General features: G+C 52.1%; 3 protein-coding genes across 3 annotated transcripts in view; 2 read left to right on the plus strand and 1 right to left on the minus strand.

Annotated features, from left to right (window-relative positions):
* Positions 1 to 6,326: 6,326 nt before the first annotated feature.
* On the plus strand, positions 6,327 to 10,081 carry GCHFR (GTP cyclohydrolase I feedback regulator). The gene is made up of 3 exons (XM_065872554.1): positions 6,327 to 6,475; positions 8,231 to 8,325; positions 9,559 to 10,081. The coding sequence occupies exons 1-3, from the start codon at positions 6,440 to 6,442 to the stop codon at positions 9,680 to 9,682; spliced, it is 255 nt and encodes an 84-aa protein (XP_065728626.1). The 5' UTR covers positions 6,327 to 6,439; the 3' UTR covers positions 9,683 to 10,081.
* Positions 10,082 to 10,312: 231 nt separating this feature from the next.
* DNAJC17 (DnaJ heat shock protein family (Hsp40) member C17) overlaps positions 10,313 to 13,487 on the minus strand; it is a 39,743-nt gene continuing 36,568 nt past the window's right edge. The window contains exon 11 of the mRNA XM_065871981.1: positions 10,313 to 10,435. Coding sequence (XP_065728053.1) covers positions 10,313 to 10,435 — 123 coding nt within the window. The remainder of the gene's footprint in view (positions 10,436 to 13,487) is intronic.
* Positions 12,730 to 13,257, plus strand: C2H15orf62 (chromosome 2 C15orf62 homolog). The gene has a single exon (XM_065872951.1). It carries the CDS (start codon positions 12,730 to 12,732, stop codon positions 13,255 to 13,257), a length of 528 nt encoding a protein of 175 aa, XP_065729023.1.

Raw genomic sequence — 13,487 nt, forward strand, 5'->3', positions numbered from 1 at the left:
AGACTATACTACAAAGCTACAGTAATCAAGACAATATGGTACTGGCACAAAAACAGAAATATAAATCAACGGTACAGGATAGAAAGCCCAGAGATAAACCCACGTACCTATGGTCACCTAATCTATGACAAAGGAGGCAAGAATATACAATGAAGACAAGACAGTCTCTTCAATAAACGGTGCTGGGAAAACTGGGCAACTACATGTAAAATAATGAAATCAGAACACTACCTAACACCATACACAAAAATAAACTCAAAATGGATTAAAGGGGCTTCCCTGGTGGCGCAGTGGTTGAGAGTCCGCCTGCTGATGCAGGGGACACGGGTTCGTGCCCCGGTCTGGGAGGATCCCACATGCTGCGGAGCAGCTGGGCCCATGAGCCATGGCCGCTGAGCCTACGCGTCCAGAGCCTGTGCTCCACAGCGGGAGAGGCCACAACAGTGAGAGGCCCACGTACAGGGGGAAAAATAAAATGGATTAAAGACCTAAATGTAGGGACTTCCCTGGTGGCGCAGTGGTTGAGAATCCGCCTGCCAATGCAGGGGACACAAGTTCAATCCCTGGTCTGGGAAGATCCCACATGCCGCAGAGCAACTGGGCCCATGTGCCACAACTGTTGAGCCTGCACTCTGGAGCCGCCGAGCCACAACTACTGAAGCCTGCACACCTAGAGCCCGTGCTCCACAGCAAGAGAAGCCACTGCAGTGAGAAGCCCGTGCACCGCAATGAAGAGTAGCCCTTACTCGCTGCAACTAGAGAAAGCCCGCATGCAGCAACAAAGACCCAATGCAGCCAAAAATAAATAAATAAATAAAATTTTTAAAAAGACCAAATGTGAGACCAGACACCATAAAACTCTTAGAGGAAAACACAGGAAAAACACTCTTTGACAAAAATCACAGCAAAATCTTTTATGACCCACCTCCTAGAGTAATGAAAATAAAAAAAATAAATAAACAAATGGGACCTAATGAAACTTAAAGGCTTTTGCACAGCAAAGAAACCATAAACAAGACGAATAGACAAACCACAGAATGGGAGAAAATATTTGCAAATGAAGCAAGAGAAAGGATTAATCTCCAAAATATATAATGCAGCTTAATATCAAAAAAACGAACAACCTAATCAAAAAATGGGCAGAAGACCTCAACAGACAGTTCAGCAAAGAAGATATACAGATGGCCAAGAGGCACATGAAAATATGCTCAACAACACTAATTATTAGAGAAATACAAATCAAAACTATAGTGAGGTGTCACCTCACACCAGTCCAAATGGCCATCATCAAAAAATCTACAGACAAGATTCGTGGGCATTGCTTGATGCTCAGGAATTTCAAAAGAATAAGATTAGATGATTGATAACAAGGATTTCTGCAGAAGAGCTATGCAAATAGACCTCTCAGAATGGGCACAGGGGTGGAAGATGAAATCTATCGCATGCAAAGTCTCACCAAAGGTTATTCAGAGCAGAGGAATCTCAATAATCAAATGGACAGAATGGCCCATTCTACAGATGTTGAGAATATCCCTAACCATCTGCTGCTTGTGCAATGGGTTCATGAACAAAGAGAATCTAATGTATAAGATGAAGGTCATTCATGGGCTGAATCACATGGACTTCCCCCAACCAACATGATCTGGTTAATACAACTCCTGAGGGCCCAAACTGCCAAGAGCAGAGCCCAATACTGTGTATCTTCCCTGGTACTGCAAACCAGCCAGCTATGTGGAGAAGGATGACTATTTGTGGCTTCCTTCCATCATTGTGAGGCTGCGATACCTACACAGGCATGAACTTTATTCTGAATTTGCATATGATATCCCTGCCTGTCTGCAAATTTACAAATTACTTTAATGCCCAATAATGCACTCCAAAACAATGGCTAAATCTCTTCCTAAAAAAGTGAAACATGGACCGTTGCCTATGGAATTCACTGGCGTATAACACAGAAGCAGCTGCTCTTATAAAATGGACGATAAACTGGACAACTGAAGACCCAATTTAGGAAACAGCAGGGAAATGACTTTTAGAGTTTGGAGTGCTGTCCTACAAAATAATGTTTAAGCTCTGAATCCAAAACAAATTTATATTTTGTTTCTCCCTTACCAGAATACAAGGGTCCTGGAATCACGGGGTGGCATGAGAAAGAAAGGAGGCATGGTCCATTGTATTAACTGACACCAAATCACAGACTGTACCTAATGTCTCTTCTGCTCAGATGATCAGAGACTTGAGATGCACAAGATTTGAGGACACTTGCCAAAGAGATTTGGGGAAGAGATGTGGATAAGATCAACTAAGAAGACACCCAGAGCGTGAGAATATTTGCAGCCCTTGTAAATCTCACCAAAAAGGCCGGAATTGTAGGGAAGGCTCTCTTATGAACTATTCCAAACATAAAATGGTGCCATAAAAATATAATAAAAACCTGTGTTGAGCTTCCCTGGTGGCGCAGTGGTTGAGAGTCCGCCTGCCGATGCAGGGGACACGGGTTTGTGCCCTGGTCCGGGAAGATCCCACACACCGCGGAGTGGCTAGGCCCGTGAGCCATGGCTGCTGAGCCTGCGCATCCGGAGCCTGTGCTCTGCAGTGGGAGAGGCCACAACAGTGAGAGGCCCGCGTACTGCAAAAAAACAAAAAACCTGTGTACCCACTACCCAGATTATGAAATAAAACAGTACCAGTACTGGGGGCTTCCCTGGTGGCGCAGTGATTGAGAGTCCGCCTGCCGATGCAGGGGACACGGGTTCGTGCCCCGGTCCGGGAAGATCCCACATGCCACGGAGCGGCTGGGCCCGTGAGCCATGGTCACTGAGCCTGCGCGTCTGGAGCCTGTGCTCTGCAGTGGGAGAGGCCACAACAGTGAGAGGCCCGCGTACCGCAAAACAAACAAACAAAAAAAACAGTACCAGTACTATTTAAGGTCCCTGGGTAACCTTCCATGATCTCGCCATCCTTACTCTTTATACCCCCTCCTAGATGTAACCACTGCCCTGAATTTTGTTTTTTATGTTCCCATTCATAAGTTTATTACACATGTACATATCAACTAAAAACATGTCAATTTTCATATTTTTCCATTTTATATACACGGGAGCATACTATCTGGATTCTTCAGCAACTTATTTATTTTTTGCTCAAGATTAGGAAAAGCATCCATATTTAATTTTCAATAATGTATAATTGTCTAATGAGTGAGTTTATTATGATTGTGGTTAGCAAATACCTTTTGAGTATTATATAAGTTGTTTCTAAATTTCCTTCTGCTATTATAAATAATTCTGTAATTTTTGTACCTGTATTCTTGTACATTGAGTTTATCTTGAGTTTTCTGTTTAAGCAATTATATTGTTTGAATAAAAAAACTCATTTATGAAAAAAAACCGTACAAACAATAAATGCTGGAGAGGGTGTGGAGAAAAGGGAATCCTCTTACACTGTTGGTAGGAATATAAATTGTTACAGCCACTGTGGAGGACAGTATGGAGGTTCCTTAAAAAACTAAAAATAGAACTACCATATGACCCAGCAATCCCACTACTGGGCATATACCCTGAGAAAACCATAATTCAAAAAGACACATACACCCCAATGTTCATTGGAGCTCTATTTACAATAGCCAGGACATGGAAGCAACGTAAGTGTCCATTGACAGATGAATGGATAAAGAAGATGTGGTACATATATATAATGGAATACTACTCAGGCATAGAAAGAAATGAAATTGAGTCATTTGTAGAGATGTGGATGGACCTAGAGTCTGTCATACAGAGTGAAGTAAGTCAGAAAGAGAAAAACAAACATATATTAACGCATATATGTGGAATCTAGAAAAATGGTACAGACGCACCTATTCACAGAGCAGGAATAGAAAGGCAGACGTAGAGAACGGACGTGTGGACACGGCGGGTGGGGAAGGGGAGGGTGGGATGAATTGGAAGATTAGGTTTGACATAAATACACTACCATGTGTAAAATAGCTAGCTAGTGGGAACCTGCTGTATAGCAGAGGCAGCTCAGCTCGGTGCTCTGTGATGGTCTACTTGGGTGGGATGTGGGGGGAGGGAGGTCCAAGAGGGAGGGGATGTGTGTATGCATATGGCTGATTCACTTCACTGTGCGGCAGAAACTAACACAACATTGTAAAGCAATTATACTCCAATCAAAAAAAACCCCAAACCCTGCATGTCTGTCTCCACTCCATCCCTTTCCCTTTTCTCAGAGGTAACCACTCCCCTGAATATTACATTTATCATTTCCTTTTCTTTTAAATCTGACCACGCATGTCTTTATCTCCGAACCATATACTGTTTAATTTTGCATGTTTGTGAGCTTTAGGTAAATAGAATTATTCTATATTTTTCCAAGATTTGCTTTTTCATTCAGCATTTTCGTTGCTATAGTTTCCATTGTATGAATCAACCCAAAACTCCACTTTTGTTGGCCATAAAGTCTGTTTCCAGTTTTTTGCTTGTTACAAACAGTGCTATTATGAATATTCTTTTTTTTAATATTCTTGTATGTGTATCCTGATGCGGTCAGTGAGTTCTCCTAGGTTTATCTAGGAGAGGTTTGGTGGGTCACAGTGATGCATGTCTTAAGCTTTACTAGACGATGCCGAATTGTTTTCCAAGGTGATCGTATCAGTCATAACAATCTGCAATCCCAACAGTAATGTTTCAATTGTTAGACATCTTCACCAATACATGATGCTTACACATTTTTATTTTTTGCAAATCTGTAAAGCAGTATCTCACTGGTTTAATATGCATTTCTGGGATTTCTAATGATATTGAACATCATGTTATAAGTTTATTGGCCATCTCCACTCTCTCTTTTGAAAAGTGCCTATTTGAGTCATTTGCCCATGTTTCTTCTATTGATTTATCTTTTTCTCCCTAATTTGTAAGAGTTCTTCATATGTCCTGGGCATTAATCGTTTGTCAGTTTAACAAATCCTTTGTTAATCTTGAACATGTCTTATCTCTCTAGCTAAACTGTTAGTCCTGGAGGTTGAGGATAGGGATAGAGAGTACAGAAAAATAAATTAGACCAGTAGTGATCCTCTAGGATTACAACTTCCTATTTCCCTTATACCTTTCTCCACATGGGTCAAAGTGCTGGAGGCACAGAGCGTACCCTTCAGTGAAGTGAAGAATTTTCAAGAGCCTGGGAGGGAAGGTTACAAGCTGGCTTTCTTTTGCTTTCTTTATCTTTTTCATTTATTTTTTTGCTCCAAGTATTTTATTTTTTTATTGGGGTATAGTTGTTTTACAATGTTGTGTTAGTTTCTACTGTACATTGAAGTTCCCTGTGCTAAATAGCAGGTTCTTGTTAGTTATCTATTTTATACATATTAATGTATGTATGTCAATCCCAGTCTCCCAATTCATCCCACTGTCTTGCTTTCTTTTTAAAGAACCAATCACAGCAAGGCAGATAAAGAATGTTCAGTTGTCAGACTTTGAAACATTCAGATGAAGGCGTGGACGCGTGGAGGTGAACTCGCTGCACTCTCTTTGGTGGCTGGTGCGCAGAAGTTTCTTTTGCCCCCAGGTGTTGCCTTGTGAGCTCTTACACGTGCGCTGAGTCTCTCCAGCTTCGCCGGAAACTCTCTGAACCGACGGCCAGATTCCGTTGGTTTAACTCTCTCCAGGCCTGGCACTCAGCCAAGCGCTCAGTGCCTTTACAGATTTACCTACAGGGCCACAGAAATGCACGGTTCCGCCGCTGTACTAGGAATTACGGTCGGGAAGGCGGGAAAGCGCAGTGCACCCGAGGGATCTCCTGCCTGTCTCCCGCGCGCTGAAGGAATCTCTGGAGAACGTGTCTCGGGGCCGGGAAGTGGGGATCCGCTAAACATTTTAGAGGCCTTCCGCGGGTGGGGTGGGCAGGAGCTTGGGAGGCCTCAGTGGGGTAGCCGTTTGCACCCTGCTCTGCTTCACAGGGGAGGGGGCGGGGACCAGGAGGACTTTAGAATCTGTTACCGAAGGTGTTGCAGTAACAGGGCGCAAAGTCAACACGCGCTTAGGGCGCCACGGCCCGCCGCAGCCGGCAGAGCCCGGCGGGCCACCCCGGCCTCCGGTCCGGGGCTGGGGGAGCGACACCCCGCCCTCCCCCGCGCCCAACACAGATCCCGCCTCGCCTCCGGACGACCCTCGGAAGCGTCGGCGGAAACCAAGGGTCTCAGGGCGCTGCCCTACCGCTGGGGGCGGGTCTCGAATCGCCGAGCTCCGGGGCGTGTCACGGGCGCCAGCTCCTGATTGGCCGGCCGAGGCGGTAACGGGCCAGGAGCTGCTGGATTGGCGCAGCCGGAGGCCAGAGCAGGAGTAACTGGACTCCAGGTGGCCGGTCGCAGTCCCGGAGCCCGAGGGGCTGGCGTCTGCGCCGGGCCCAAAGTCTAGGGAGAGATCCTGACCGGGACGCGCGCACCATGCCCTACCTGCTCATCAGCACCCAGATCCGCATGGTGAGTACCCGCTGGCCAGCCCTGGGAGTTGGCGTTCGGCCCGGGTCAGGGGTGGGGGGGTGCTGCAGACCGCATCTCGGCGCCTCCTTCCCGGGCGACGCCCGCGCGTGGCCGGACCCGGAAGCCGCCCGGAACACGCCCCCCTGGGCGGCCGGGAGGGAGGCTGGGTCTTGGACTTAGCCTGGATCCAGGGACTCAGAGAGCTCTGGCAGCCCGGCGACTCCAGCGCCGCGAAGGGGGCCGGGTGAGTGCGTCCCCACCACCCAGCGAGCTCTGGGCGCCTGTGGCTCCAGTCCTACCTGCCTGAGAGAAGGTCAAGAGCCTTTGGGAGGGACCCAGGAAGTCCTGGTCTCACATGTGCAGCACCCACTGCCCCACACAGAGCCACTCTGCCAGGGAGTGGGGAGTGGGAGTGGACTAACCTGAGGGAGAGAGGTTTGTTAAAGGATGTGCTAAGACGCCAAGACCCCTGTGCCGAGTGGCCCACTAGCTACACCCTTAGGCACTTCCAGGAAGAGCTCTCCTGAGACCTTAGGAAAGGAAGAGAAGAAAGAACCCGAGACAGCCCATGGGGTTAGAGATGGGAGAACACATTCAACAGTCAGAAACCATGCCCCTTTCCCTGGGCGCAGTTTCCTCTGCAAAAAGAAGGTGCTGGTTGCTCCATGAGTCCCCATTTGGCTTCAGAATAATATGACCGGGTCCCCAACCTGGGTAGCAGGATGCTCCTCTGCCCCTTCCCACTCCCCAGTGCTTGGGTGATCCATCAGAGGGTACACAGCTCCCTTGGGATGCAGGAAATAACAGATGGGCTCACCACTGGGCAGGAGAGGTCTCGGCAGTGCCACAGGGCAGTGGTTTAAGAACCAGTCAGCTGTGCAGTTGTTAAAATGTAGACTCCTGGACCCCTTCCCAGACCTCCGGAAGCACTCTGGAAGCCTGGGGCTTGGGAATTCAGTGCTCCTCAAGCAACTTAAAAAAATAAGTTTCATCGATATATTATACATATCACGACAGAATTCACCAAAGTGTACAATTCAATGGTGATGGGGTTTTTGTTTTTTAGCTTGCTCAGAGTTGTGCATCCATCACCATAGGCAATTTTAGAACATTTCTATCACCTTACAAAGAAACCCTGTACCCATACCCTGTCCCTAGCAGTCACTCATTTCCCCCGGGCCCCTCAGCCCTAGGTAACCACCCGTCTACTTTTCGTTGTAATATGTGGTCTTTGGCCTCTTTCACTTACGTGATGTTTTCAAGGTTCATCCATATTGTAGCACACATCAATACTTGTTCCTTTTTATTGTCAAATAAAATTCCATTGAATGGCTATACCACATTTTATTTATCCACTGATCAGTTGACAAACATTTAGGTTGTTTCCACTTTCTGGTTATTATGAATAACGCTACTGTGAACATTCGTGCGCAAGTTTTTGTGTGGACATGTTCTCATTTCTCTGTTCTCCAGCTTATTCTGATACACAGATGTAGGTGGTGGTGCCTGGCGTGAAGGTGTTGGGCATTGCCCAGCCCGGCCTAGAGGGTGCAGGGAGGCCCCGCATGGCTCAGCCTGATCACTGATGGACTCCACCCCTTCCCAGCTTGTGTTTAGCGCCCAAGATTCCTTTCCTCTCCCTCCAGTCTTTAACTGAAGCAGGCTCAGAGCCAGCAGGCGGGGGAGGAAGGAGAGGCGAGACAGCTCACCTCTGCCTGGCAGCCAGCCAAGCAGCCGCTGTGACTTACCTTGCAGGAGGTGGGCCCCACCATGGTGGGCGATGAGCACTCCGATCCAGAACTGATGCGGCATCTGGGGGCCTCAAAAAGAAGCGTCCTGGGAAACAATTTGTAAGTAGTAGCATTCCTAAGGATCTTCTCCTTGCCAGCCCCTAGACTTGTCTCTGTTCCTTTTACACAACAGGACAATGCCACTGCCTAGCCTCAGGACCCCTCTGCCTGCATCCTGGGGATCTGTCCTCTGTAGGCTTTCTCTGAGAGCTTTCCCACTGGCCCTCCCTTCACAAGGGAGCCCCTGGACAAAGTCCCAGGACAGAGTCTGGTTCCCTGAGTATAGGACTCTGCAAGTGGACTGCTCCTTGCCCTGCCCTTTCATCTCTAAACTGGATCCCATCAAGGCAAAGACAACCACAGAGAAAGGCTTCTGTCTTGAAGAGATGGCTAAGTAACAAAGCTCAGCCCTAGAAACAGGGAGAAGGGAGCCTGGGTCCTGCTTCCAGTTCAGCTGCTGCCTGGGGACTTAGCCACTTCCCTTGGCATCTTTCACACCAGCCCCAAGTCTAAACAGTGATTCATGCTTCCTTTTCTGCCCTTCACCCCTTCCTGCCGTAGGCAGGGAGAACTCTGGCTACACAGGCTCAAACTCCTGAGAAGGGTCACCAGAGTGCACCCCAGTTAGAAGAAGGGAAAGAGGAGGCAAGCTGGCCGTAGCCCCCTGGTCAGGGTTGGAGGACAGAAGCCAACGCCATCCCTTTGCCATAAGGCTTTTGTCTCTCAGATGCCCAGCCTGGGGCTTCAGCCCTTTATCTACTTGATGGCCCTTCAGAATCAATTAACCCTGAAAGAAGGGAAACCAGGCATTCTCCATCCTAGGCAGTGGCACTCAGAGCCAGGAGCTCTTGGGGGCCAAACTTACTGCTCCACCACTACAGGACAGCCAGGCAGCAAGAGGGCAGAGGCCTGGGGGAGGGTCCCAGGGAGAGCAGGCCACTCCTGCTGAATGGGCAGTGGCCCAGGGCACATGGAACTGTTGTCAGACTCATGCCGGTTCTACTCTCTGGATGACATCGGGAAAGCTGCTTTACTCCTCTCTTTTCTCACTTATAAAATGGGAACAATAACAGTACCTTCCTTAGGTTGTTGGGAGGAATAAATGAGATGATGCAAAGAGCTTAGTAGATGAGGGGCAGGGAATGTGTACTCAGCCTGGCACCCAGAAGTCACCCAGCAAACGTCAGTCCCTGTTAGGAGTACTCCTGACCAGGCCTAGTCTGCAGCAGATACTAGCTTGGTACGCAGGGCTGTGCTGTGTACTCCCTCACGCCACCCTCCTTCTCTTCGCAGTTGTGAGTACTACGTCAATGACCCTCCTCGAATAGTCCTTGACAAGCTGGAGCGCAGAGGCTTCCGTGTGCTGAGCATGACAGGGGTGGGCCAGACGTTGGTGTGGTGCCTGCACAAGGAGTGACCCTCCCACGCCGAGGAGCTGCAGTCACCCCTTCTCTGGAGTGGTTGCCATGGGCCCCGACCCCAGGACCCTGCCTCACTCACCGCCCTGCCCATTCTTCCCAAGTCGTCATTTTCCTCGGCCCAGCACCACTGGGCAATGAACGGCCTTCTCTGAAACCTGCCTCAGCCAGTGGGGGGGCAGGGCCCCTGGCCCTGGTGCCCCCAGCTGCCCCTCCAGCTTCAGGCCTGGCACGGGCCCTGGAGGAGGCCGTGTTCTGTGGCAGGCTGAGGAGCTGGCAAGAGCCAGGCTGCCCCTGGCAGGGAGCTGGGTGCCCCCGCGGAGCATGGCTCCAGGACTGGGCGTGTGGGTCCTGCGTAGCTAGTCCAAGCAAGTAAAGGGCTGTGATGAGTGGCTGCTCCTCTGCTCTGCTGGCCACTGACTCTCACCGTGTGGAGCGCCTCCCTGGGAGGGAGAGCCAGGCCTGGGTGGAGCCCTCCGAGGCAGAACCCAGAAACCAGGGTCACACTTGGGCAGGCCCACACCCTACACCTATGTATGCAATAGAGGTAGACTCTAAAAAAAAAAAAAAAAGTTTATTGGTGACATTTAAGAAAAGGGCTGTGGGATGGGAGGGCTGGAGGCAGGAGGCTACGTGGGCTGCCCAGCCTGGTCCTCCTGCTGCATCTGGGCGATCAGCTGCTGCCTCTCAGCTGCCTGGCGCATACGCATCATGACGAGGCTCTCATAGTCCCTCTCGGACCGCACGGAGCCCTGGGGGGACAGAGGGAGGACACGGAGGCGTCAGGGCGGCGGGGCACAGCCCCATGGATTCCAGACTCGGAGGACAGGGCCTAGGGAGAGCCGCCGCCAAGAGTCAAGGAGGGAGGATGCCCAGGAGGGGAAGGACCCTGGAACATCCTGCAATCCCAACTCTCCCATGTTCCTTCAGAGCAAGCAGGCCTTTGGCCCCAGGCCAGCTTCTCAGCTGGCTCCCCTTCAGCCCATCTCAAGCAGCTGTCACCCCACCCCACCTCCCCTTTCCCAGGCCCTTCACATCTACAGTCAGCTCAGGTGAATCACTTCCTCATGCTCTAGCCAGGCCCTCATCCCTTCATTTCCTCCACCCCATGGCTTCTGCTTCTCACAAGTTACCAGTGAAGGGGGGTTGTCAGAAGCACAGAAATACACTCCACTCTGCCAGGTGGAGGTGAGAGCACTGACCCCTCCCAGCTGCCCACCCTCCCTGTGGTCTGGCTCCTGCTGAGGATGCACAGGGAGCCCTACCCGACACACAGCCTCACTCAGCCCCACCCTAGAAGGAGAGAGAAACAAGCATGAGGCCAGCTTGCCTCCTAAAAATACACACTAGGGCTCCTGGAGGGCAGGGCCCGTGGCTTTTTCTTTTATGATCTTGCCCGCACAGTGAGGGGGACTGAACGGTGCAATATTTTCATAATCAAAATAATAAATGACCACCTCAGTGGGCCAAGGCTGTGGGGTGGAGAGGCAGCTCTACAGGAGAGCCCTGAGCCGCCAACGCCATGCCCTGATAAGGTCTGCAGTGGCACTTAAATCATTTCCTCCCTCTGAGCAGCTGAAGCTGCATGAAGAAGTCTGAAGCCCACCAGAGTTGGCACAGAAGGGAGCCAGGCCAGGGGGGCTGCACAGTAGAGCTGCTGAGGCCTGCTTCGCAGTACCCCAAGCTGATGCACCTTCGTGGAACAGGCCAGGAAAAAAGTTTGGTGGTCAGTGACCCGGGGAATTAGAAGGGAGTGGCTGGGGTTAAGATGCCAGGCCCTGGCCAACTGGTTTGGAGTCAGGGGTGTACAGAACCAGGAAGTGTTACCCAGCCCAGATCCCCCTGCCCTTCCCGACAGCCCCACGCCTCCTCCCAGGCCTCCGCAGTTCCTAGGAGAATTGCCCTCCCAGCCAGGCCCACCTCCTAGACTTGACCCAGCCCCTTCCCCAGAGGCAGGACCCCAAATGAGGCCCAGGCAGCCCCACAGGAAGGCAGGACACTGGCTCTCAAATGTCCTTTCCTGCCCTGAGGCTATCTGGGAAAATCCAGGAAGGCTGAGGAAATGGGAGCAGCCAGGCTTGCTGTCAGGCCAAGGGGAGGGCAATTCTCCCCCCGCCCAAGGTAATGCTGCTCTGCTGAGAAAACTTGAAGTCACCCTCGGCACGCCCCGAGCCTGGCCCTGGGAGGAGCCAGCCCTTTATAGGCACAGGGCCGCTCCCCGTTAACACACCCTCTGCCTCCTTCCTTCCCCCCATCCCTGCAGGCTCTGCTAATGAGGGCCAGTCACACACCAGTGGCAGGCCTCTTCCTTCCCCAGCAGTCGTTCCACACGCCTGCCTTTCAATTAGCTCCCACCTCCCGGAGCTCCTCACCCCACACCCACGGGGACTGGGGGGCCAGGCCTGCCCGCAAGGGCGCAGGGCGTTGGGCTGTGGAGGAAGAGGTGGCAGCGTGGTGACACACAAAGCAGGGCTGCCCCAGACGGTCCCCAGAGGAATGTTAGGCTCCCTGGTGCCCCGGGGAGTTGCCACTGCCCCAATCCCTGCCTGCGGAAGCTGCAATTACCTCAGAGCACGAGACCAGCCTCCCACCTGACTGAGTCAGCCGAAGACAACAACACGTCTCCACCGCCACACACTGGCACAAACAGCCAAGCCACTCAGTCTGGGAGCCAGCGGCAGAGAGGCCAGCACCCGCAGGGCCAGGAGCCACCCCGGGTCGCGCAGCAGCTGCCCTCACTCGGGCTCCACGGAGTGGAGTGCTGTTTCTTCCTCCTGGGGTTTTTCCACTGCCCTATCAAGTAACCAGGCCACTCCTGTCCCTCTGGGAAACTCCCGTCGCCAGGAACGCTCAGCTTTTTCGGCTCTCCTGGACACGCGTACGCAGGTCCCTGCTGAGCAGAAACCCGGAGGCCTCTGCTTCTGCCAGCGAAGGCTGCCTCCCTGATTCTCGCCGTTCACTGCTCCAGCGGGACCAGATGGCCCCCAGCTGCCCTTGAACCGGGCTTCTGAGGTACCAGGCTTGTCTGCTGGCTCCCTGGGGCCCCATGGAGATCTGGCGGAAAGGCTCCTTCCGCAGCGCCTCCTTCTTCAAGCGGCTGAGCCTGCGGCGGCCGCGGAGACTGCGGCGACAGGGCAGCGTGCTCAGCCAGGCCAGCACGGCTGGAGGGGACCACGAGGAGTACAGCAACCGGGAGGTCGTCCGGGAGCTGCGAGGGAGGCCAGATGGCCGGCGCCTGCCACTGTGGGGGGACGAGCAGCCCCGGGCCACCCTGCTGGCCCCGCCCAAACCCCCGCGCCTCTACCGAGAAAGCTCCAGCTGCCCCAACATCCTGGAGTCCCCGTCCACCTACACTGCAACCTACTCTGCCACCCTGCCCTCCGCGCTCTCCCTGGCGGACGCCCTCTACCAATACTCCGACGAGGACCTTTCGGACACGCCCCCCTTCCAGAGGACACCTGCTCCAGACCTCAGCGATCCCTTCTTCTCCTTCAAAATTGACCTAGGGATTTCACTTCTTGAGGAAGTTCTACAGATGCTGAGGGAGCAATTTCCCAGTGAGCCCAGCTTCTGAATGGGGGGAGGGTGGCCAGAGGTGGGTGAAAGAGCCAGAAGCCTGGGGACCCAGAGAAGGAGGGGACAGTCGTGGATTAAGGTAGGGATAGGAATCCAGGTCCCTGCCTTCCCTCTGGGTCCTGAACAGTTCTCTGAGTCACCCCAGAGTGGAGGGACAGAGGTACAGAGGCAAGCTGGAAATGTGAGGGGGCACCTGCTGGCAGGAGCCCTGAAGGCAGCTAGCTAGGC

Source organism: Phocoena phocoena, chromosome 2 (assembly GCF_963924675.1).
Source record: "Phocoena phocoena chromosome 2, mPhoPho1.1, whole genome shotgun sequence".
Classification (NCBI taxonomy): Eukaryota; Metazoa; Chordata; class Mammalia; order Artiodactyla; family Phocoenidae; genus Phocoena; species Phocoena phocoena.

Excerpts from the sequence above, each read along its gene's own strand:
- GCHFR (XM_065872554.1), top strand. The coding sequence starts at position 6,440 with ATGCCCTACCTGCTCATCAGCACCCAGATCCGCATG. Across the intron at positions 6,476-8,230 it reads TCAGCACCCAGATCCGCATG|GAGGTGGGCCCCACCATGGT; the intron begins GTGAGTACCCGC and ends CTTACCTTGCAG. Across the intron at positions 8,326-9,558 it reads AGCGTCCTGGGAAACAATTT|TTGTGAGTACTACGTCAATG; the intron begins GTAAGTAGTAGC and ends TTCTCTTCGCAG.
- C2H15orf62 (XM_065872951.1), top strand. The coding sequence starts at position 12,730 with ATGGAGATCTGGCGGAAAGGCTCCTTCCGCAGCGCCTCCTTCTTCAAG.